The 25,086-nt window shown below is 50.9% G+C and overlaps 2 protein-coding genes across 3 annotated transcripts; both read right to left on the bottom strand.

Moving 5' to 3' along the window:
- Nucleotides 1-4,817: 4,817 nt before the first annotated feature.
- Nucleotides 4,818-10,259, bottom strand: LOC100770663 (sperm flagellar protein 1-like). Its single transcript, XM_035442128.1, has 7 exons — nucleotides 10,054-10,259; nucleotides 9,565-9,681; nucleotides 8,551-8,696; nucleotides 7,956-8,157; nucleotides 7,523-7,610; nucleotides 7,343-7,439; nucleotides 4,818-5,051 (listed from the first exon to the last, which is right to left on the bottom strand). The coding sequence occupies exons 1-7, from the start codon at nucleotides 10,187-10,189 to the stop codon at nucleotides 4,917-4,919; spliced, it is 921 nt and encodes a 306-aa protein (XP_035298019.1). The 5' UTR covers nucleotides 10,190-10,259; the 3' UTR covers nucleotides 4,818-4,916.
- Nucleotides 10,260-10,438: 179 nt separating this feature from the next.
- Nucleotides 10,439-24,031, bottom strand: Adam8 (ADAM metallopeptidase domain 8). Of its 2 annotated transcripts, none has more exons than XM_027409059.2 (24): nucleotides 23,306-24,031; nucleotides 22,248-22,351; nucleotides 21,171-21,247; nucleotides 20,950-21,028; nucleotides 20,791-20,867; nucleotides 20,293-20,476; nucleotides 19,993-20,055; nucleotides 19,843-19,911; nucleotides 19,453-19,619; nucleotides 19,223-19,304; nucleotides 18,821-18,969; nucleotides 18,562-18,739; nucleotides 18,180-18,269; nucleotides 17,882-18,071; nucleotides 17,722-17,797; nucleotides 17,300-17,465; nucleotides 16,802-16,879; nucleotides 16,351-16,444; nucleotides 15,739-15,853; nucleotides 14,985-15,144; nucleotides 14,459-14,524; nucleotides 14,147-14,197; nucleotides 11,427-11,501; nucleotides 10,439-11,025 (listed from the first exon to the last, which is right to left on the bottom strand). In XM_027409059.2, the coding sequence occupies exons 1-24, from the start codon at nucleotides 23,343-23,345 to the stop codon at nucleotides 10,975-10,977; spliced, it is 2,481 nt and encodes an 826-aa protein (XP_027264860.1). In that variant the 5' UTR covers nucleotides 23,346-24,031; the 3' UTR covers nucleotides 10,439-10,974. The 2 variants fall into 2 exon arrangements, with proteins under 2 accessions (XP_027264860.1, XP_027264861.1); XM_027409060.2 differs by having other exon boundaries at nucleotides 15,739-15,781; nucleotides 23,306-24,025.
- Nucleotides 24,032-25,086: the final 1,055 nt, after the last annotated feature.

Raw genomic sequence — 25,086 nt, 5'->3', positions numbered from 1 at the left:
CTCATCATCACTCCAGGGAAATGGTTCCCGGGTGCTCACTCCTTTTCTGGGTGTTGCCCTGCTGTCATGAAAACCATTCTCTTTGGGGGGAGAGTAGATTCCACAGTGTTAGCTCTGTTCTTTTTCTGAAGGGTGTTTAGTGAGCGCTGACACCCCTAGAATGCAAAGTAACTGAAGGAAAGATGGAGGAAAATGTTAAAGAGGTGACAACAGCCAAGAAGGGACAAAGGAGTTAGTGGCACAGTGAGGTGTTCTTCCTAAAGCTCCTGAAAATGTCCTCCAAGACAGGCATGGAGGCTCATTAGTGTAATCTCAACCCCTGAGGGGCTGAGCAGGAGGACTGTTGAGGTCAAGGCCATACGATTGCTTCAAGTTTGAGGCCAGTCTGGGTAATATAACAAGATCCTCTCAAAAAAACAAAAACAAACCAAAAAACCCCACAAAAAACAAAAATAGAACAAAAACAAAAATAAATGCCTTTAATCCTAGAATTTGGGAGGCAGAGGCAGGTAGATCTCCGTGAGTTTGAGACCAGCCTGGTCTACATAGTAAATTCCAGAGCAGTTAGAACTATTACACAGAGGAACCTTGTCTTGAAAAACAAGAACAAAACAAACAAAAAACCCAGCTTGGTGTTGTGGGCTATGCCTTTAATTCTAGCACTCAGGGGCAGAGGTGGGGTAGGTCTCTATAAGTTCAAGACCAGCCTGGTTTACATAAGACCATAATTTTTTAAAAAAGAAGAACTAGGATTACAAGTGTGTACCACCACATTTGGAATGAATCCTTTCCTATGGGCACTTAATTAGTTCTGGAATTTTTAATATTTCTTTTATTGCATAGCAGGAAAAACTATAAAATGAATTTTAAAAAGCAAACACAGCAAGGACTGGGTCCTGTGGCTCCACTTAGCTCCTGTCTACACCCAGGTTTTCATGGGCTTAGCTCTGCTCCTAAATTCATGGGAGAGATTGCCACTAAATGGAAATGAAACTAGCTAGTTCCTTGTACCTCACCAGAAAGTCTCTAGTTTCTCTGAACTGGGGCTGAAGCTGGGTATTTCCATGAGCAGCCACTGAGAGCAAAGATAACCTAGCCACAGCATCAGTCTTTATTCACTTCCTCGGGGGTTGGAGACAGCACCGCAGGCTGGCCTTTAGCAAGCACCTCTGCTTAGTTTTGAGGAAATCAGGTATCTCTGACCCAGGTATGGGAGGAGAAGGCCCCAGCTGCTCTTCAAGGATTTCTTTGTTTGGATCTAGAAGAACATCCCTAATGACCCGTAGGCTCTAAAGATCTCAGGGTCCGGTTGCATGCCTTTAATCTAAGCTCTTGGGAGGCAAAGGCAAGTAGATCTCAATGAATTTGAGGACAGTTTGGTCTACATAATGAGTTCCAGAACAGCTAGGGCTACATAGAAAGGCCCTGTCTCAAAACAAACAAACGACAACTCAGGGTCAAGCTGTTTTAACATCCTATGTCAGGTCCCTAAGGGAAGAAACCCTAAGACCAAAGTAGAGAATGTCAATTAGATTATGAAAGGTAGAGCCCTCTCCAGAGAATGCTCCTGGAGCCTTCTTGGAATCATGCCAGGTCTTGTAACAACTTTTCTATCCAAAGATACTGGTTACTGGTAAATCTGGGCTAGGGAGGCTGTGCCAGGGGCCTCCATTCTTCATTTGTCCTCAACTTACTTTTTAGACAGGGTCTCTTTATTATGTAACTCAGGCTGTTCTGAGTGCTGGGATTAAAAGTGTACACTATCAAGGTAGGTTATCCTTGCTTAGGTAAAGGCCTCGGGAGACTTCCAGCTTCGTAGCCTGGGTTACTCCTGTACTTGCAGCCCCATAAATCTCCTCTAGGTGGTACCCTAGGTTCTCAGTTTCTCTCTCTCTCTCCTCTCTCTCTCTTCTCTCTCTCTCTTCTCTCTCTCTCTTCTCTGCCGGACTTCCTCTCCACTCCCATCAGTTTACAGAAACCAGGTGCCCCTAGCCAGGACAAGCATTGTCCCTGAAGCAAGCAGCCTGGTGTATTCAAGTGGCTCCAGCCACCCTATCCCAAAGTTGCAGCTTGTAATTGTTAATTTTGACATCTTAAATCTAGAATTACTTGGGAAGGGTTTCAGTGAAGGACTGTCTAGATCAGGTAGGCCTGTGAGTGTGTCTATGGGGATTACCTTGATTACACTGACTGAGGTGGGAGGATCTGCCCACCGTGGGCAGGACCATTCCCTGGGTTTGGGTCCTGGACTGTACAATAATAAAGCAAGCAAGAAGAGCATAAGCAAGTGTGCGTTCCTTTCTGTTTCTGATTATGGTACCAGCACCCTCAAGCTTCTGCTATGGTGACTTTTCCACTATTGAAACAAGCCCTTTTTTTTCCCACAAGCTGTCTTGGCAGGGTATTTTGTCACAGTAACTGGAAATTAAACAAAGACACGGTCCCTTGTGGAGATTCTAGACAGACCGAGAGCATGTGTGGTGCTCCCAAGAGGACACTGGCTAAGAAGAGAAGGTCAAATGACATCATTGTCAGGGAGGGAAAAGAGGAAGCCTGGAGCTGTGGGCACAGGGAGTCACCAGGATTGAGTTCTCATTTCTGGTCTTTGCTGGTCCAAGGCAAAGCCAGCCCAAGTAAGAAGTAGTGGATTGCCAGCACGTCCCAGATCCGCCGGCACAGTAGCCAAGGGTTCAGTATCTTGTGGGGTTGTTACCACTAAGCCACCACTGTGGTCCTGATTCCTGCTCTAGCATGACTATGTGGCTTCTTTCAGGTCACCTCAGAGTGGGTGTCCTAGTTCCTCATGCCTGGGGAACTCCAGCTCAAGTCAGGCTCCTGCCCCACTCCAGGTGCTTCCTGGGGTGCTGGTTTTGGGTGAGCAAGCCATGGCTTGCCTATGGAACACCTGAGGTAACAGTTACCTAAGCCTCACTTGTTTATCTCTGTTTGTCCTTGGCACCACACACACTCCAGTATTGAGTGAGTCCCACCCCAGAGTGACACGATCACCCTGAAGCCTTGTTTTCTGTTTTCCCCGGTTACACTTTCTGCCCTAAAGCCCATCAGCTGGCCCAGGCCCAGCCTACGAGGCCCTGTAGGAGGTGTTGGACCAGGGAGGAACAGCCAGTGCAGGGCATATTGCTTGTCTTGCCAGCTTGGGAGCCACAGCCTCTCAGCCCCCCTGGACTGCATCTCTGCCATCCATCTTGAGGCGACCATCGTGGCACTTCTATTGGTCATCACATTGTACATATTGTCACATATATAGTCTACGTGCATAATGACACGGTGTCTCAGTCGCAAAGTATCGCGTAGTCAAATACACCGCCACACACCACCACCGCCACATACACTCTCAATGCCACACAGTTGTATGCGATCACACTTTGTCACTGCGCCAGGTACATAGTCACACAGTGTTACCTAATAATCATATACAGTATCACACTGTCACATACAGAGTCATACACATTGTCACACGGATAGTCACACAAAGCCCACAACACTAGCCTCCACTTCCTAAGGGCCCTAATGCTGCCAGGGGTAGTCTTCCTACTCTTCAAAGAGGCAGCCTCCAAATGGGTGCAAAAGTGTTTTTGTGTGCTACATGCCTGTTCATGCAAGCATGTCCACATGTCCATGCTCCTGGCCCAGAGAAGCTGGCTTGTACTATGACCACATAGAGGGGACCTGGAGGCCTGGCCCGGGTCTAGAGCTGACTGAGCATCTTGGCCCCTCTCCATTCTTCCTGCCTCCATGAGGTACAAGCATGGCGGGAGCCCCATCTGGGAGGTTCTATGGTAATTTAGGGAAGATTTCCCTGCTTGGACACTAGGAACCTAAACATGCCAAATGCAACAGAGGTGTCCTCTCCACAGTGTACTTTGGCTGGGACTATGGGAAGACATTAGGGACTACTCTCCTGGATCTCCCCTGCCTCAGCTTGGAACAAGGCTCCGAGCGCCAAGCTTCCCCAGTCAGCTGACCAGAAGTGACCGGTGCTGACAGAGCCACCAGTCATTAGGATGCTTTTCTGACTAGTGTTCTGAAAAGTGACTCAGACTAGAGGGGGTGATGGGACCTGTGGCTAGTGACATCCTCTGACTCAGGACGGAAGAAACCCGTGCCTGGATCTCTGGAGGCAGTTGTAAAACCATGACCTCAGTCTGAGGCTTCTGCTACTACTTCCTGAGATCCTTCAGGGGCCAGCCATGGCCTAAAGGCACCAGGGAGAGTGGTGGCTGTGAGGGAACAGAGGAGGTCCTAGTCAAGACCCACTGTGGATATAGGAACAAGGTAGCTATGTAGCAGCCAGATATGCCCAGCCACCTGGGATGTGGTTGGTGTCTAGGAAGGTGAGGATGTCCCAGAGGCTAGAGATAGTAGCCAGGTCTTGAAACCAAAGAGCTGTACAGCTTGCCATAGCCGTCTAAGCCCAGGGTTCAGGTCCACTTGGTTCCCCAAACCTTCAGGGCAAAGTAGGTAACCAGCCCACTTTAGAAGAGGTATAGCATCCTTCTCCTGCCTATAGCTCCTTCTCCTACCATGCTCTGCGACTTTCCCCTTTGTGTCCCCCTGCAGTGGAAAAGCTCACCAGGCTCAGGCATGCAAAATCTTCCAGGGGTCCCATCCATAGAGTCTCCAGAAAACTCTAGTTGTGGCTGTCACTTGGGCAACATGGTTAACAACCCACACCCACTCTGGAAGGTGACCCTAGACGCTGCACATCCCAGGACCTTGTGAGCTCACAAATGCAGCAATCAATAATGACAACAAGACACTGAGGAATTGGGAGAACCAAACTCAAATCTGTCCAAATTTGTCTCCAGGATGCTCTGGCCTCTACACCTGTTCTTACATTCACATATCTCACTCTGAAGCTGCCTGGTCAGTGAAAGGCTCAAGTTGGCTCAGGATCAAGGTCTGAATGACTCTGGATGGGGGCCCCTCCACATCTGACGCTCGTCGGGTCCAGGTCTCATCAGCTCCCAGATCCGTTGGTCCTTCAGCTGTACAAGATACTCCAACCTCATCACCTTCATCTGCAAAATCTTCAGAAAGCATACAAGACTGAATGTATCCAAAGACACCCTGTACCTGCCAGTTAGGCCATGGGCAGTTCCATCCTCTAGGAATGAATGTCCAACCCCAGGTTTCATGGCAGGGGCTGGACCAAAGGCTCTTTGTGGGGGCACTGAGAAAGATGAACACCAAGATTCTTGAGGAAGATTCTATAGTCAATGAGCCTGAGGAGTTTAGGGAGCTGGCAGGGCATGGAGGGCTGGGTTTTCCTTCTCCTGCTCCCTGAGGGGATTTCCCTGACCTCTCTTCCTGCCCCCCCCTGCGCCCCCCCCCCGAAATCAGTCAGAAGGGTTAGATGAATGGCAGGGCAGGGTAGGGTAAGGCAGGGTAGGGCAGGGCAGGGTAGGGCGAGGCAGGCCTGGGCTGGGAAGGCACTGAACCTTCTTTGCTGAGAGCCCAGTGCCTAGTTGGGAAGATACTCGGCACACATGACAAACCAGCAATGGACTGATAGGTATGTAGTTGTTGGACTGTGTTCAACGTATACTTCCAAAAGTTGATGACTCAAGAATAAGTGAAGGAGGGCTGGAGATAGCTCAGTGGTTAAGGTCAAGCTTGCATATTCTTGCTGGATTTAGTGGTGCATGCCTTTAATCCCAGTACTTGGCAGGGGTGGGGGGTGGGGTGGCGGGCAAAGGCAGGTGGATCTTTGTGAGTTTGAGGCCAGCCTAGTCTACAAAGAAAGGTCAAGGACAGTCAGAGCTATATAGAGAGACCCTGTCCAAAAAAAAAAAAAAAAAAAAAAAAGAGTGTGTACATACCGGTAACCTCTTGAGAGGATCAGAGTTCAATCCCTACCACCCACCTCAGCAGCTCACAAGCACCTACAGCTTCAGCTGCAGGAGGATTTGATGTATCTGGCCTCCATGCACATGTACACAAATATTTTAAATGTTTTTGAGACCATATATTTTTCCTATGACTTCTGGTGTCTCTTCAACTCCAAAGTTGTGTATCTCACTTAGTGACAATTTACAAGTGGTACTCAACCCTTAAATGGCAAGTTGAGCATCAAATCAACCCTTAGATGGCAAGTTGGTCTGTTTCCTCTCTGAGTCTCCAATGAAGAGTTACAGTTCCCCCTGGTCAGCATATGAGCCAGGGCGGCAGTGGGGAGGGCTGGGCTGGGAACAAGCAGGGCATACGGAGGCAGCAGCTTCAGTTCTCCTTACTCTGCTTCCTCTCTACTTTTGCTCTGCAATTTCAAAGCCACAGTGATATCACATCACTTTCCTGTTTTCACAAGAAGATCACTCATCAAGATTTGGGTACATAAGCAGGAACTGAGAAGGTATGGCAATTTCCGATAGCCTCTGTGACTCTGAGGTCCAAAGGCCCAGGCTGTCTACTCTCCCCTATTGTCTTAGCTCTTGTGCTCCTGGGACACCAGGAGAGATAAGGAATAGTAGGGGGACACTGGAAGTTCTTGATGAAACGGTAGCAGAACATATGTGTGCCTGCAGAACCAAATGTACATCAGAGAGCTAGGCATGCATCACACAACCAGGAATATACTGCAGGATTAGGTGGGTGCTCACAGAGCCAGGAATACACCCACAGAACAGGATGTGCATCCTCAGGACCGGGCATTAGCCCACACAACCAGGCACCCACCACAAAACCAGGTGTGCGCTGCAGAACAAGATCTGCACTGCAGAATAAACTTGTGTATCATATAGCCAGATGTGTACTGCAGAGCAAAGTGTGTTCCATAGAACCAGATGTCCACCGAAGCCAGGTGTGCATTGCACATCTAAATGCTCACAAGGATCCCCAGGTGGGTTTTTTCCAGGGCCCTGGACTTTGGAGATGGGGAGAAAGGTGAGGCCCAGTTCAGGCTAGTGGGGAGGGGGGCAGGCAGGAGTCTCTCCAGTCAGCATCCCACCCTCACTGCTTTCCAGATGTTCACCCAGCACCTGCTTCCCGAGATGGGCCTTGGTCTATACAGCCACCCTGTACCCTTGTGCTGCACTTGGGTGTGGTGTGGATAAATCGGGTGATGAGTACATTAGGGAGCCACCATATATTTCCTGCCTCTGAGAAGGACTGAAACATTCCATAGACTGTTTTCTAAACAATCTGAAGAATGTTGGTTCTCTCTGGTCAGGGTCCTGCACACCGAACATGCCCTTCACTGGGTCAGTGCCAGCTCTGCAGAAACTCAGCCAAGGAATCTGAAACTGGGGTAATGGATCCCTCTGCATCCTTGACATGCAGCTCAGATTGTCCAGGCAGCAAGGGATGCCCAACAGGCCCATACCTTGACTGTCTCCTGCAGAATGGCTAGTGCTTGCTCCTTATCCTCCAGCTGCTGCTGGATGCTGGCCAGGTGATCCCAGAGCCCTTCAACTGGGTCCCTGAAAGGTAAACACTGACCTTTAATCCAGGATAGGGAATCATAAGGAGGTGGGCAGGGAGAATTTGAGAGATAAGGGTCCACCCTCTGCAAGAACAGCAGCCCATTTTCTCCAGATCCCTTTGATTCTGAAGGGTCTTCATGCTGAAGGGGGCTGTAGGGCTCTGTTGGCCTGTATGACAAATAGATACCATCAGCTCAGGACCTTGTTTTTGACACACACACACTAGTGATAGTAAACATGGATAAGGGGAGGGGACATGGTCCATATTGGGTAAAGCAAACTCAGAAGTAAGTCATCACGGAAGAACTTGGTCCTAGCTTGGCATCAGGGCCCTTTGCATAGCCCCAGAAAGATCAGAAATGGCTTCCCTGCATGGCTCACAGGCTCCCCCTTGGATGGTTGCTCTCTGGGCATTGATGGAGCTGGGACCTTAAGTATTCTGCCTGTACAAGTGAGGGTGCCTTCCTCAGAAGCCAACTAGCCCCTCTGGACCCAGGATGCACCTGAGCATACCTGCCCTTTTATGAAGGTTTGTGAGCTCGTGATTGTCGTGTGTCCAGCTTTCAGGAATGTAGTGACGTTCTCCATGGGAGTCCCAGAGGGGCTCTGACAGGCTGCAATTATCCACATTAAGATCTTGAGTCCTAGTGGTATGTGGGTGGGTGGTATGCCCTGCCCAAGGTCGGACAGCATCTACACTGGAGAGTCCTGGATCCTGCAGAGTACAGAAGTTGGGAGGTGAGGTATAGCAGGGATGAACATGTCTAGTCTCCACACTGGGTGGGGTCAGTGGGTAAACTGCAGAAGAAGAGTGAGAAGGGCTTGGGGTGGTTGTAATTGGAAAACTCTTAAGTCTTTTCATTGCCTCAGGGTAGGTGGTTCTGGCTGGGAAGGAGATGGGGGCCTGGGAAGATCCCAGCCAGCAGGAAAGTCAGGAATGAGCTTAAGTGGGTACTGTAACCTCATGTGTGGACATTATTTCATTCTGGACCACAGGGACATTCATTTCTCTGTTTTATTCTCACACACACACAGGTTATCTGACTGTGCACAAAGGTCAGCAGACTCGGCCGACTTGCAGAGTCTGATTTGGGGTGCAGACACTTACAGCTGCACCAGCTGAGCCTACATGAACAGTGCTGGCCTCCATTTTCTCCCTCAGCGCACACAGGACTGACTCGATAACCCCGGGCCTGTTTGACACCACCTTTTGGATATCAGCCTCTGAGATACAGAAGTGCAGCTTTCGAAAGACTTTCCTGCAGAGAAAGTGGGGGCACACTCTCAAAGCAGTGCCACCACGGCTGGGAGCTGAGCCTTCCCTGTAGTCCTGTCCTCGTGGGCCATGCCTTCTAGCCACTGGACAACAACTAGCTTCTTGAGAGAGGAGAGGCTAGCAAGGTCTGCATTTTGTTCTGCAGCCTAGGGTCCTATGTCTATTTCCCTCCTGGCCTTGTGGGCCTACATCTCAGGAGACCACAGAACACTTGCCGCACTCGGCTACAACAGGCCAGGTCCTTTGTGCTCATCCTTGTCTTCCTGACTGCCTGCCCTCTGCCCTGAAAACCCTGTTGATACAGCTAAACAGTCCCTGAATTCTGCAGCTGGGTCCTCTCAGGCAAGATGGCCTACCTCCCTTGAGATTTCCTTCCAACTCCATCCCCTCAAACATAAGCTCATGAGACTGTGCCCAGGTCTGAGTCCTACAATGCCCCTAATCCAATCTTAGTCAGTCCTGAGGGCTCTGACTTCCCCTGCACCCACACGTGTTCCCCACCTTGCTCTGTTCAGTCACTTCCTTGGGGCTCTCTTGATTTGACTACATCTGACATGTCTGTCTTACTCTGGTGGTTCTTGGTGCCACTTATCACAACAAACATACAAGCAGGGGCTTGTCTGAGGACAATTTGGGAGGTGGAGTGAAATGTGCCATCACTAATCCGTAAGAGGAACAGGCTAGTTGGTGGGCTGTCCTAGCAGGGAGTCCGCAGGAAACCTGGTTGTGGTACAGTTCTGTAGCCAAGGACCCACAGTAATGTCAGAGACCCGCAGCTAGAAACTTGTCCCAAAGGGGCATTAGAGACTGTCTTTGGGTCAACCTAGGTGGGCTGAGCCCCCAAACCTTGCCTGTTGAGAAGGCTCCAGTTGCTTAGCTTCTGGTCTGTACTGCAGGCTGGGACGTAGCTGTGCAAGTCCACCAGCCGAGGGTGGAAGTACTTCACAATCTCGGCCACCAGCACTGTGGGAATGCAAGGTGAGCTTGGCTTGCCTGGCTAAGACCCTGGGGTGCAGCTGCAATCCCTGACCACACGAGATGCACAGAGTGAAGGGGAAAGGGCAAGAGCTTGTCCTGGGGAGCCCGTGATTGTCCCTGAGAGTCCCTCGGTACCGCACCTAGACTCCAGGACAGACCAGGTGGTAGGATGGTCTGGGGAGCTACCACAGCGTGAGAGCCCAGGAAGAGCTGGAAGAGCCACAGGAGGCCATGTCTGCCTCCCCCCCCACCCCCCGCCCCTCCACGGCCCGGTACTATGGGGCTGGACTCAAGGGCAGCCCTCAGCTCTGAGTCCTCTTGATCATCCTCCCCATTGCGCCTCGCCCTCACTCGCACCACCATCACTGAAGTCCCGAGCTAGATGGCGCTTGGGGCGGCTAAGTGGGAGCCGGTCCAGCCAGGCGCAGAGGTTGTGAATATCCTCAGGCGTTGGCAGGAACTCGGCAGAGCTCTGCTTGGAAGTACTGAACATAGTAGAGGAGTGGGGCTGCAGCAGAGAAAAGTAGCGGAAGAAATCGGGAGGCTTCGGACCGTTGCTGGGAGACGAGACACAGCCGGAAGGGGCGGGGCCCGCACCGCACCCGACCCTCCCTCGATCCCAGGTAGCATTGGTTCTCCTACATGTCAGGCAGGGGACCGGACTAAATTATGGCGGGTGATTAAAATTAAGGGAGAAGGTAGGTGAAATAGTTTGATCTGGTACAATAAAATCAGAACGTGGTTTGTAATCTACTGATAAAATAAAATCTTTATTAATGAATAGTGTTTAGCAGTAAGTTAGACAACCATTCTGTCCCAACTCCGAAATGACGGCGACTCCTGTCCCATTACTCCCTCCTTCCCCCCAGAAGGTGGCTTTTCCTCCCTAAGTCTAGTACATGAGTAGGATGTAGTAGATACAGGAATTGTGCAAAGCTGCCCCGGCCTTGGAGAGGGGTCGCTGGGTAAGGGCGGGTGCAGACGTTTCTGGGAGGGGGGGGTCCTGGCATCCTGTCCACACCAGAAGACAGGTACAGTCGCTCACTGAGGGTGACGCCACCCCAGCCTAGCAACTTCAGACATGTGGCCTAAGCTGTCTAAAGCCAGTGAGAGGACACTGGTTCGAGTGGGCAGCTGGACAGCAAGAGCCGCATAGAGATTACTCCTGAGGTAGGAACAGTGACTGCAGGTCCAGCCTGAGTGGGGGCTGTTGCCGAAGGAGCACTGGTAACTCCAAACTTCCACAAGCCTACGATGGCCCCTGGGTGCCCTAGCTGGTCACCTCTTCTGGAAAGGAACCTTCAGAGCATCCGTTGGACCACCAGCTCTCTGCCAGGAAAAAAAAAAAAAAAAAAAGGAAAATTGATGTTAGGAGAATCTTGTCTGCTCTAAGAGGTACAATTCTTTAAATTTAGATTCTCCCTTCCCCTAACAGCAGGATCAATAACTCCATCCACACAAGATAACTTCATATATGGTATAGATTTCTCACTGCCACATGAAAAGGAAAAATTGACAGCCTCTGAGAGCAGCAAGCACTGAAAAGTTCTGGCAGATTATAAGGCAAGCATCAAGCCTGTTACTGAGGATTTTTCCCCTTTTCTTTTCATATGTCAACAAAACTTTTAACAACAATACCCCCCCCAAAAAAACCATCCAAGCCTCCAGAGCAATGCCATAGTCAGCAGGATGGTTCCAGCAAGATAGACTCCTTTCCTACCGGGGCTCACCTGAGTCACTCCAGGCACGGTCCCTCCAGACCCAGGCTTAACCGGTGGTGTCGGGGGTGCAAAATTTGGCTTGACCTGGGAGGAACCAGACACAGATGATGGAGGGCATCTCCCAAGTAGGCCAAGTACTGTACTCAGCTTTATCCTACCAAGGCTGTTCTGCTCATCTCCAACCTAGTCCTGAGGTTTCTGTCTTCACACAGCTCTGTAGAAAACCCCTCTGGATCACACCACTCAGAAGATAAAATCTGAAGCTGGCAGAGATCCTCTTCTTGGCTAACTGTGCTAACACATCTTACAGTCTCAACAGTACATTACAATGGTATCAGAAGCTCAAAAGGAAAGAATTAACTACTAAAACACATTTCTTTGCATTTCCACATTCCTAGAGAGGATGGTAACCCAGCATTGCTAGGTTTCAGCATATCTTGAAGGCTCTGCCAAGCTTTCCTCCTGGGTGAGGCATATTTTGGCCTTCTTTCTCATCCAGTTTCTCTTAATCCTTGCTCAGAAATCCCTGTGCACTGCCCCCATTTTGCCTTTTGGATGGCTCCTAGGGTTTTCCCTCCCTCCCTGCCTGCCTCTCTCCCCCTCCTTCCCTCCCTTCCTTCCTCCTCTTTCTTCTTGTCTTTCTTTCGTTGTTGTTTTGGGGTTAATTTTTGTTGTTTTATTTATTTTTTTTTTTTGAGGCAGGGATTCTCTGTGTAGCCCTGGCTGTCCTGAACTCACTCTGCTTACCAGACTGGCCTTGAACTCAGAGATCTGCCTGTCTCTGCCTCCTGAGTGCTGGGATTAAAGATGTGCACACCCACTTGGCTAGAGTTTTTCGGCTCTTATGTAAGTCTAAACAGTCCCTGGCCAGGCACAGTGATGCACATTTTTAATCCTAGCACTCAAGAGGCTGAGGCAGGTGGATCTCTGTTTGAGGCCAGCCTGGTCTACAAAGAGAGTTTCAGGCTAGTCAAGACTACGTAGTGAGATCTTAACTCAAAAGTAAATAAATAAATAAATAAATAAATAAACCCCCTTCTCCCCCCAAAACGTAAAAAGAAAAGCAGAAAATCACACCTATTTATTCTCAAGAGGCTGAAGCAGGAGGACTGCCGAGAGTTTAAGGGCCAGCCTGGACTACATAGTGAGTTCTACGTCAACCTGAGCTACAGTGTGAGACCCAATTTAAAAAACAAAACAAAGCAAACAAACAAAAACCAGGGACCAGTAAGATGGCTCACTAGGTAAAGGCACTTGCTGTGCACACATGGCAATTTGAGTTAAATCTCTGCAACATATGTGAAAGTAGAAGGAATGAACCAGTTCCACAAAGTTGTTCTCTGACCCTGCTAGCACACTGTAGCATGCAAGCACCACACACACACATAGTCATCAGCAGCAGCAGCAGCAGCAAGGGCCACTGAGGCTGATCATCCAGGAAAGGTGATTGTAGCACTAGCCTGACAACATGAGCTTGATCCCCAGAACCAAGTAAAGGTCAACTTCACAGAGCAGTCCTTGGGCCTCCACATGTGGACCATGCTATTCATGCTCACACACAATAATAAATAAATAAAAGGAAGAAAACACAATCACTGTAGCAAGACATTGTGACAATTGTTAAAAGGCAAGTGTCAAAGTTTCCAGAGATGTGGTATTTTAAGCATCTGCCAATGATCTCCCAGGCGTGCATTCATTTCTTTCTCTAGGCATCAGTTCATTAACACAAAGATAGCTCCCAGTGGAGAACTCATTGGCATTCAGACCCCCATGCCATCTTGGTTACTTTCCATGCTCTTCCTGCTAACAGTGTATCACCCACATCCACTTACAATAAGAAGTTAAGAAGTGGACAGAGGGACACTCAGAAAACTGTCAACTAGCACTTTCAACATGAGAAATGTGGACTGAAAGCCACTTGAGAGTTCACAAGTGCCCAGAAGAGCAGATAAAGTTCTCAGTAAGACCTCAGGCAGAGCAAGGAACCCACTCTTCAGGTCCCACAGGTCATGTGGGCAGCTGAGCTGTGCAGTTAAGGCCTGTGTCAGAACTCAGGAGCCAGTGGGCTTCTGTCCTGCTGCTACCTTACATTTGCTTCCTGGGACAGGCAAACCTATGTGCCACATGCACACACAGGTTCACTATCAGCCCAGCCATGACCCTACGGTAGCCATCTAGGGCTGGGACTCAGGCAGTGTCCCATGGGTTCTTAGAAATAGGAGATGTCAGGAGGAATGCCCAGGAGTCCTGGATTCTTTACCTGGAAGTGACTACACCATTGTCTTATCTTTTTTTCTCCCTAGGAGTGTGGCACCCAAGCCCACCACAGGGCTCTCCAATCCCCTATTCTACATGGTAGACAACAGCCTGCCAGATAAGAGCAGACCTCCAGGCCCTCATGAGGTGGTTTCTACCAACAAGTCCCGGAGACCCACAGTGATACCAAATAGGCCACCCGTTTTAGGTCTGAGAAAAGGGGTTCCCTTTGTCTAGAGGTGAAGAGCTCTGCTGGGAATGACTCCAACAATGTGGGAGGAAAGAACTAGAATGAATCTCTAGTTTCAAAGCTTTAAATCAGTGTCATTTGGAGACCTTCTAAATCCCTATAGTTTCCTCCCAAGAGAAAGCGTAGGACGGCTTGTACCAAAGGGCCACAGGCTTGCAGTAGTGTGTGTGTGTGTGTGGGGGGGGGGTTGTATCCTCAGAATTAAGGCTGTCTGTCCCCTTACCTGCTTGGGGTTCAGTTTTTGGAGGGGCTTGTTGGGTGGAACAGGTCTAAGCTGTTGGGGAAAAAAGACAGAATCAGAACCCACAGACTGGACCAGTTCAGGGCTGGGGGGATAGAACAGTACCTCCTCCTTTTCAGGTTTCCTGAATCTACCCAGGTTCAATTTAATACCCTGACTAGGCAGGGCTAATTTACTTTGCCCACACAGCAGTTGTTTCCCTAGGGCCCCAGGCCCACAGAGTCAGCCACCAGATACCACTCCCAGGGGGTTTCCAAGTCCTCAGAACTCATATGGCTGTTTCCCAAGGCTTACCAGATTTGGTACCTGCTGGGTATAAACTGGAACAGGGAGTGGTGGGCTGGATGTAGCAGCTGTAGGCTTCAGGGAACAGAAATGTAAGCCTGGGCCTAAGAAGCAGTGCTAAGCCCCCAACCCATGCCCACCAGGTCCCCTGCTTTAGGACCCAAGGCTCTTACACTCCCCAAATGATATTTCCCCTTTCCTGCTCACCCAGGCTAGGTGCATGGCCCATCCCACTCCCTAGCTATGTTATCACTTAGGGAGCAGCAAGGACATTCTTCTCTTAGCTCAGGTCTGAGAGTCTAAACCCCAAATAGAGATCTTTAGAAGACAGGTCTTAACTTAGTTCCTCTCCCTCAACTGAAATGCTTCTCAAGGCTCCAGGCTATTGCATGGCTCATGAGTTAATTTGCACAAAAAGGCTTCACTATGTAGATCCCTTCACTATCCCTAATGGGCCAAACCCTGAGGCAGAGGGATAGAGAGCCCGAGTTCCCCTCATCCCAATTCCAAGAACCTGTCAGAGGACAGTACTTACTGCAGGGGGTGGCCTCTTTGGTGTCACTGTGGGTCTTGGGGGCTTGTTGGTAGAAACCACTTCTGGAGGGCCTGGAAGTCTGTTCTTATCTGTCAGGCTGTTGTCCCCCATGTAGAATAAGGGGTTGGAGAGTCCTGTGGTAGGCTTGGGTGCCACACTCCTGGGGAGAAAAAGAGACAAATAAAAGTATAGTTACTTCCAGGCAGAGAATTCAGGGCTCCTGGGCATGCCCTCCTCCCAGTCACTCAGGCTGGCATCTCTGCCCTGGGATACTCTACACAGGACAAGCTATAGTCACGGGACATGTGTGAGTCCAGGAAGCCAAGGAGCAAGTCTCTCAGCAGCTATGCTAGAAAGTGCTTAGAGGACCCGGGTAAACTGTCCTTTGGCAGTCAGCTTAGGGGTCAAGGTCTTGGTACAGGGTAAAGTGGGAGCCTGGTGGGGCATATTGGCCATGGCTAGGGGTGGGGAGGTTATCTCAACTCTGGACGTAGTGTACCCCTCTGTGTTGCACACACTGTGCCTTTACAGCCTCTAAGAAGAAGAAACAAAGATCTTGGGATTCTCCTGAGCTTCCCACCCAGGCCTGTTCAACACCCAGAGAACCCCAAGACCCCTTGAATGCCTCTGCCTGGGCCTGCGGACAGAAGCAATGGTTCTCCTTTCTTAAGTAACAGCAAAGCCATTTCCCAAGTGCAGAGCGCAGGAAATATGTGTCTCATATGTAGGTATGTCACAACCGCCACAGCCTCACCTCCTCTGGATGCGCCTTGGGGCCTTTCGGTAGATGATGACACCTGCCAGAATGATCATCGCAGCTACCAGGATCACCAAAACCACCACCACACCGACTGGAAGGCTCCCAGTCGCTGTGGGACACATGGCCACATGATCACCCAAGACTGAAACCAACTTAATCAAGAGCTGTGGAGGGCCCTTGGGAGACACTGGCCCAAGAATCAGTCCCCCTTGACCACATCCTAGGTCCCACACCCCACATGTGGTCAAACGCTTGGGAACTCCAGCAGATGGCCCAGTACATTACACCAGCTCTTCCGGCTCTCTCTCGGGCAATGGGTTAGAAGACGAAGTAGTAGTGAGTCCCAGCCCCACAGTGCCACCATTGAGACCTAGTCAGTCCCAGGAGGCTGTGGTGTTGTGGACAGCTGCAGGCTCAGTGACCACTGGGGAGGAACACACTGTAGGGGTTGTGGGGAGTGGCCCTGGGTGCCTGGGCCAAGGCTATCTAGCCTTGTTTTAAATAGGACAAAGTGTTACCTTTGAGAAGTAGACTTATGGGATCCCCCCTGACCACCCTTAAGGCCCCCACAAATACCACCAGCTCCTGTCATCCTCAGGACCGTACCTGCTCGCTTATCTGGTACATTTGCTAGCCGCTGTGCACAGTGGGGTGGGGCCCAGCCTGCATGGCACTGGCACTTATCCTTGTGATTGCATACCTGAAGGGAAAGCTGGGTCTCAAGGACAGACACCTTACAGGGCAGCAGGGCAGGTTGCAGCACACATAGGGTCCTCCTCCACATGTGTCAGTCAGTTTTGGCTTATAAGGAGTCTCCCTAGTGACCACACTGTCCATTGGCCACAAGCTCAGTGGAGAGCACCTGTCCCACCTCAGCCTTAGAGAGGCCTTGTTGATGCCTCCATTAGAAGGATATAGGCTAGTTTGAGCCCACATTGCTATATCAACAGCTATTTCTGCCACAAGTTCCATCAGAAAAGTAAGTGGTGGCAGCCACTTAGCTTGAGGACACCAGACAGTAGGTATATTGCTTTCTGAGGTTCAAGGTCACACGTACCCCATGGTTGTTGCACTTAGCAGAGCAGTTCTCAGATCTATACACACGGAGGTCCTGGCAGTATCCATTCATGCAAACCTGGAAGGTGGAAGGGGTCTTGGGCAGCTGGCCTAGACCCAACCCCCACCCCACAATCCTCAAACCCAAAGGTTAGTCCAGGACAGCTAGTATGTTCACACTCCAAGATAACAAGTATGGCCTCATACTTGTATGTGTGTGCATGTATGTGTGTGGGGGTGGGGGGTTGAGGGCTCAGCCGTGAGGGTGGTACTGGATAAGCTAGGTGACCCTGGGGACACTTTGGGTATGGTGGTCTCCAGACAGGTATCTCCACTTGACCTGCTTGCTACCTGTTCAGTTTTGACTAGGGCATAATAGAGGCTCCACACACATGCCTCCACCAGCCAACACTGTCTGTATAGGACATCATCAGAGACTCATATGGGCACATTTGGTCATCAGCAGCCCTGGACAGATTTCAAGTGTTTCTCAGCTTACCTTCCCCTCCTCGCACTTGGTACCCTGGAGTACCATCTCATAGGCACCATTGTTGCTGTCTGTGTTGAGAGCTTGGCAGACTCCGTAGTAGGAGGAGAAAGTGCAGGAGGAACGTTCAAGGGGCTTCTGGCCTCCCTCACAGTACAGTATCCCACATCGGTTCATCCTGCAGACATAGGGCAGGCTGTGGTCACAGGTGTCCTGGGCATATGCTCAGGGGCCTGGATGCTGCAGGAGATGGTTCCAGGACCTCTCCTTCCTCAAGGAAGACAGGTTCAGGCTGATGACTTGAAACAGGGAAGACTCCAGGAAAGCCACCTGCCTTACAGAGCAGGCCTCCTCTATGGGGGATTTTCTGTGGACTAGCCTTGCCATTGAAGACATACCACATCCAGCAACAACAGTTTGGCCTTGATACTTACCTGCCAGGATACATCTTGCCACTGCAGCCCCGAGGGATGCTAAAGGTAAAGCAAGAGTCTGATGCAACCCGAGCACCTATAGGGCCAGGAGAAAATAGACTGGTTTAGGTCATAGATATGCCACAAGCTGGCCCCCATCCTATGCTCATTCCTGCCTCACCTGGCCCCCACAGCCTCTGGCACTGCTGCGCCAGTGTGGGGCAGCTCCCATCAAAGCAGTAGCCCCCTGGGCAGGGTGTGCCATTCTGTTGGAAAGCATCTTCAGGACATGTTGGCTTCTGGCCATCACAGAACTCCTCCAGGTCACATCCGTCCTTTCTGGGGCGACACAGCTCACCAGCTTGCTTCACCTGGTCCCACAGAGAAGTTTACTGTGGGACAGGCCCATATGATGCCTTCACAGGTATCCTGTTGTCCTGGGTTTGACTGGGGAATTTTCTGGGTGGAGTCCAACTTACCTTGCACCTATGACAGCAGGCACCATAGGCACATTCTGCCCCCTTGACCAGCTGGCAGGTGGTGGCATTGCAGCAGGGGTTCGTGCAGTCCTAGGGGGACAATGGTTTGAGCAGCTACAACCTAGCCAGACCTTGTTCCAGAGTGGATTAGCCTTTGGTGATCACTGGGTAAGCGGCTGCAGCCAATTTATCTCCAACTCCCTTATAGGTTATTAGGGGCTCAAAGGGAAATGTGGTAATTGGTGATCCCAAGGGCCAAATGTGGTGTGGGCACATAACATCAGGGCCTGAGAGGCTAACCTAAGCAAAAGGACCTTGAGTTGAGCCCCCTACACTAATGCTGGGGCTGACCAGCAAGGGGCAGAGATGGGGTGAGACAGACCTGAGGTGTACCGCAGTCACACTGCTCTCCACGCTCTACAAATTTGTTTCCACACACAGGGCCACCCACGAACCGGTTGACATCTGGGAAATTGGTCAGGCAGTCTGTATGGGGCTTCACCACGAATGCCTCTAGGTCGACCTGGCTACATCTGCTGAATTTCTTGGGGAACGCAGAGCTAAGGGCAAGGGATGTCACCATTAGGAAATTCGACATGCCAATCTGTCTCTTCCTATCCAATATGTCCCAAGGACCTCACCCCAAGCTTTGCGTCATGATGCAGCCGCCATTCTCACGTGGGACAGGACAGTAGCATCCTTGGATATTCTCATCATGGCTCATGCCCAGGTTGTGGCCCAGCTCATGGGCCATGGTGGATGCTACACCAATGGGGCTTCTAGTGTGGTCCTATGAGGATATGTTCATTAGTACTGTCTTGTTACCATCTACCCACATGCCCTCTGCCACCCTAGGTGGCATGATACTGCTTCCTGCTAATACCCTAAAAAAAAGAAGGGTTCCAAATCCATCCCCAGAGCAGGTGACTGCTTCATGGTGTCTTAGGGACCTGAACGGACACTTCTACCCCGCAACTCTGGCTCTGTGTTTGACTGTTCAGTTACCAGACAGCTTGAAAAACTTGGGTGAGAATTCCTTTTACCTGGTTCACAGCTCCTGAGTGCCGGGAACACAGGGCAGACACCTTAGCCAGTCCAACAGTGGTCCCAATGAAATCGACCCCCCTAGAAACAGACATGACATGGAATGGTTCCTGGCCCCTCTTCATCCCTGCACATCTCTGCTCGGGTGTCCTGCCCTCGAGGCTAGGCTGTCCCCAAAGAGGCCAAATCTCTGTCTCACTGTGGTGGATGGGTGCGCATCCCCACTCACGTGATAAGTTGCACGTTGTCATGTGGGTGCCGGCCTAGCAAGTTCTGTTCCCTCCAGTTCAATAAGTTCTCCAGTGTAACATTGGCATAGCGGCTGATGTAGAACTTGTCCCTGTTCCAGATCTCCAGGCCCACCAGGACCACACGGAAATTGAGTTCCTGATAAAGCTGCAGAGGATGAGAAGTGCCCCTGGGGTTAGGCCAGGGGTGGGGATGGACAGGGCATTACATCCATTTCACCACTGGGAGATACTGAGTCTAGGCGCTGGCTGGTCAGGTACTGAGCTCAGTACAGAGCCCTGAACTAGTTTCCCTCTTGATTGGCTATCTTGGCCTTTCCACCCTAAACAGCTGCACGTTCTCTAAGTGTCAGCACCCCTGGGCAACCCACCTTGTCCACGTGGTTTACTATCTCCAGTACACGCTGGCGTACAGCCTCTCTGCTCCCAAACTCCCGGAACTGGAAACACAGGATCCTTAGGCTGAGGCCTGGCAACCTCATCCCAGCTCATCCAGCCCCCTCAGCCCCTGCATCCCATACCTCTTGGCTATCAGTGACCACATACAACTCCACATAGCGGGTTTCTCTGCCTAGTAGCCAGTTCTAGGGAAAGAATCCAGTTAGCATTCTTGGCCCTGGCCCCAACTTACCCCAGAGCCCAATTTTACGTTGGGAGGCAGTCTAGACATCTCCGGCGCAGTGGACTTTCTCTGTAGCGGCAGGGTTGAGCCAGGCCCAACCACTGGGCACCGGGCCTGTTTCAGGGCTACAGACAGCTATGCCTAGGCCCATGCATAGTGTCTGTGGCTGGACTGGCCAGCGGGGGATGCTGCTGCTCACCCGGGGCTGAGACCTGTAGATTTCTAAGGCCCGAGGCCCTAGGTCATCCAGGCTGGTGTCGCTGACCCCACAGGTCCCAGCCTTCTGAAGCAGGTGGTCCGCCTGGTACATTGCATGCTGGCCCTCTTCATCACCATCCAGAGGTTCAATCAGGTGGACAGTGGACCCGACTCGGAAAAAGCCCCTGAGGAAGAGCCAGGTGAACAGAGGGTATGGTCAGCTTGTTCCTACCTGCCTATCTGGGAGGACAAGTGGTCCATGCCTACTGCCCACAACAGCCACCTCCCGCCCTTGTGGGAGATGCCCAGACTTGTGGACACTGGAGGCAAGAAGGGTTTTTGCCTGGCTGGCAATTCCTAATGGAGTCTAAGTAAGAGCCCCAAACACAGAAAAAGAAAGATTTTTTTTTTCAAAGTCTCATGCCAAGGTCCTTTTTTTCACTGCTTCAGTTTACCCTTCTGTAGAATAGGACTTCCTGCTTGGGTCTGCAATACATACCTGAGGCCAGCACAGGTGCTAAAGCTGGCAGCTGAGCCTTCGTACCCTTCCACATGGCCCTGGTAGAGGCAGTGGTCCTGAAGAAGTGAGAGAGGGGCATAGGTCTTGCTGCCATGGTCTCACTGGCCCAGGGAATGCTTGCTGGTCCTGGCACCATACCTGCCCATGCAGCTGCTCTGTCACCTCAGAGCCATTGGCAGCTGAGTAGGTCTCTTTGTAGCTTGAGCCCAGCAGGTCCCTGGAAGAGAACCATCGAAGTTCCTTAGTTCTACTTCACCCTGAGTGGCCCCTATAGGGAGCCTGGGCCAGGATTCTGGCACACGGGAGCCCCTACTTCCCACTGGTCTCAGGGACTGACCCAAGAACCAGAATCTGCTTACTTGTTCTTCTTAAGGTGCAGGGTGAAATTGTTCCCTTTGGTCCCAAGAGCATAGCTCAAATTCTCTGGGTACAGGCCCTGGATGGGGAGTCAGGGTGAATGGCCTTTAGCTGAAGGCTAGGGTTTTCATAGCAGAGAGCTCCCAGAAGAGCCTGCCCAGGAGACCCTGGCAATTCATTAGTTTCAGGCAAGGAAGTAGGTGGCTGGGGCCAGGTTGAGCTGTTTGGGAAGGACAGGAAAGCAGGTCTCCCAGATAAATCAGAAAAACATAGAAGTCTTTGGTCCCTTGAGCCATTTCCCCATTTGTTCACAAGGGTGATGATGATGATGGTGGTGGTGGTGGTGGTGGTGGTGACATTTCTTCCCAGAGGAAGCAGGGTAGGGAGGGGTACATGGCCTTAGCCAGATAGGCACTGAATCCAGGGCAACTTGGAGGTGGGCAAGGTAAACAGACCCCCCTCAGTGCCACTATTGCACAGCTGGCTATGGTGTCCATCCTGAGGTTCAGGGCAGGTGTGTGCTATACACTCCATGACCCTTCACTCATACACCATGTGTACAACCAGCTAGGCCTAGGGACAGAACACACCAGGAAAGAGGAAAGCCCCAGGCAGAGACAGACATTTCCTGGAGATCCAAACAAGGACAGGGCCAGGAATCTTCCTGTAGGTCTTCAGGCAATTCTCAGTTCCCAGCCCCAGGAAATCCCAGGCTGAGAGGTGTTCAAGGTATTTACATAGCTTTAGGGTGAGCAGCTGCTAGCTAATCTGACAACCGCTGCCAACTGAAACTGGGGAGTGGCCTGGGGCTGCTGTACCTTTTCTTGGTGACAGGTCTCTCCAGGCTGAGCCAATTGTCTCCAAAGGAGCAAGGCAGTGGGTCCTAGTGCCTACCTTGGAGACCCTAGACTGACTCAGGGTGGTGGAAGGAGGAAGGAAGTGGTGAGACCAGGAGGGAGGGACCACAGCCATGCCCAGAAGCACAGACAGATTTAGGTCCTAGAGCTGTGCAGGGCAGCCCCCAGAGGCTGCTGGTTCTTTTACAGAAATAGGTTGTAGGGCCAAGCTAAAGGACTTACCCGGTGGGAGGGCAGGTCTCTGCGGGGGCGGGATGCAGCCAGTCGCTGAGGCCATACCACCTCATACTGTTTCACATGGGGCAAAGGAGGTCCAGCGGCTATGACTACAGGAGAAAGAGGGTCAGAAGGCATGGCACGGACTATCCTACCTCAAGAAGTCTGGTCAGTGTTATCCCCCTTGTCTGGGGAATCGCCACATGGCTAGGTGCCAGCAATAGGATCTGGCCCCATGGTTCAGATAATAGCTTTGTGTCTAAACTATCACCAGATCTATCACATTAGAGTCAGTCTGAACCCGTGCACAGTGCTCCCACCCTTCCCCAGTGCCTATCTGGACTTACCCGGAGAGAATCCATATAGGCCCTTTGGTCTGCCTGCCAGACATCTAGAGTTGACCTGATCTCATCTTTAGTTACATGATCATATCTAATTGATGAAGAAAGTACCCCTCCCTCAGGCTTTTCTCTTCCTAGCAGAAAACTTCAGTATCCAACAAATGATGAGTGGCCCTCTGTAGGCAGGTTCAGTTTTAGACACCACCTTTTCCAGTGTCCTCTTTTGCATGGACAAAGGCTGCAGCTTTTTAACCCTAAACTTCCAGGACTGAAAGTATAAGGCCACTTCAGCCAGAGGCCTCCCAGGACAAAGGTAAACCAAGTTTCCAGTGGGAGACAGGACCCCGTGTTGCTAGGGAGCTGGGACCACTGCATCATTGAGTTGTCCTTGCCCAGCTAGAGGGTTCAGCATCCTTCATGATCCCACAGGTAAACCTTGCTGCTTGGGACTCCTACAGCAGCCAGGGAAGCTGCCCTGTGGGTACCACACCTAGTGGTGTCACTGTTTCTGTAGTCAGCTTAAGGGGAAAGTCCTAGGAAGCAACTTCTCTTACACTTCACTTTCGAAAAAATCCCAATTCTGATCTTTTCTGTATCTACCTATTTTCTCCATACCCAAGGACCAATTCTAGGGAGACAAGGTGACCTGACCATGGTAACTGGCCACTAGGCAGACCACCAAACCCTGAATGGGTTCCTTAAAATCAAATAATCATCACTCACCGGTTGTCCATAGGGTGCTGAGTAGCCAGAGGCCGAGCATGATGGCGTCTTGGGCACACTGACCCTAGAGGGTCCATAAAATACTGTCTTGAGCACTGGGGTGGTTACTTCTTTCTGAAAGCCCTTCCCAGAGATCAGGACTGGCCAATCACTAGGTCATGGGGTGGGGCTAGGCGTGGCGAGATGTGTACACCTCTGTACCAGTACCCTACTGGCAGCCTCCAGGGCATTCTGGGTTTACAGAGGCTCTTCTCCAATGGCTTCTGGATAGCTTTGCTTCTCCTACTGGTCTCCCATAATTTTGGACCAACATGGCCAACTCTACAATTCTACAAGCTCCCAGTCCTAATGAAGAAACCAAGGCCTAGCCTTCCAGCCCTGCCAGAGCTTGGTTTTGCTAATTGGGTGGAGTCTAGCTAGAAGAAGATGACTTTTGAAGGGGAAGTGACTTGTGAGCCTACATTTCAGAAGGTGGGGACTCTGACTTCTTGGGCAACTGAAAGTCTTAGGGAGAGGCAAGGAGGGGCAGTGTGGGCCCAGGACCACCCTGTGGGAGCTGATATTTCCCAAAGTTCCTGCCCAGCTTATTCAGGCTTTTGAGGCCTCACTGGAGAGGAAAAGGCAGGTAGGAACCAGATAGGTGGGTCTAGGCCCAGATGACCAAGTGACAGCAAGCAAGAAGCTTACATGACTGACCCTTTGGGGTCCTATCCTAGCCCCACTGTAGGGGGTCCTGATGCACTGTTCTCCTTGTGCAGGCCCAAATTCTGTCCTTATGTCCTAAGGGAAGAGCTGTCCTAGAACCTGAGCTCTCAGCACCCCTACCATGGCCTGGTTCCCAGCTTCTCCAGGTGGGTCTGTTACTGTGGGAACCCAGGACTGTTGGGGATGTGGTCAAGCCTGTTTATTATTTGTGGCCATGTCTTCCACTGTGATCCAGCCTTGTGGGCACAGATGTGGTTAGACCTCGCAGACCCACCCCACCAGGGCAATGTAACCTAAGGGGTAAGAGGAGACACCCAGACTATCAACAGAGCCTGGCAGTTCAGCAAGAAGGGAAAACTAGGGCAGACTGGGCTGGAGTCTTCGACCATATCCCAAGGACTGTACCTAAGAATTTAAGCTGAGGCACAAATGATACTGTCACTTCACTGCTCTTGTGAATGAGATAAGGTCAGAAATGCAGCCATGGGTCAGGAATTTCACCGGCAACTCACTGCCTGAAACATCAGCTCACAGTGCTTAGGGCTAGAGCGGACATACCAGACTACAGGAAGCACCAGGCAGAGCTCTTGGGTAAGGCTGACTTCCACATACGCAGGACCTTAACTACTCCTACATTGCAAGTTAGGTGACAGTGAAGGTTCAAGGTAATTTTCTCTAATCAAATCAGAGGCAAAATCAAGAGCTGTTATCAGTATGCACCATTGTCTTGAAAGTCCAACCATCCATACTGAAGGTAAAGGAACAAGGTATAATCAAAAGCCAGGACCAGGTGGGGCAAACCTTGTCTTGCACTGGCAGAAATACATTGGAAATGATGGATACTCACTCCACCACTCAAGACAGCCTTAACTCATTGCCAACATCACCCAGCAGGTACCCTGGAGGGTTTGGAGTTGGGCCCCATGCAAACCTGGGAACTGTAGATTAAGACCAGAAACATGGGTTTCTGGGCTCCTGGAAACAGGCCGCTAAGCTCTGCTCAGTCTGGCATTGATTCTGACAACACTGGGTTGGCCAATGGACATTTACTCGGGCAAGCCTGCACATGCTGCAGA

The sequence above is a fragment of the Cricetulus griseus genome, chromosome 3, assembly GCF_003668045.3.
Source record: "Cricetulus griseus strain 17A/GY chromosome 3, alternate assembly CriGri-PICRH-1.0, whole genome shotgun sequence".
In the NCBI taxonomy this organism is placed as follows: domain Eukaryota; kingdom Metazoa; phylum Chordata; class Mammalia; order Rodentia; family Cricetidae; genus Cricetulus; species Cricetulus griseus.
The sequence above is the reverse complement of the archived record's forward strand: the minus strand, read 5'-3'. Positions and strand labels throughout refer to the sequence as shown.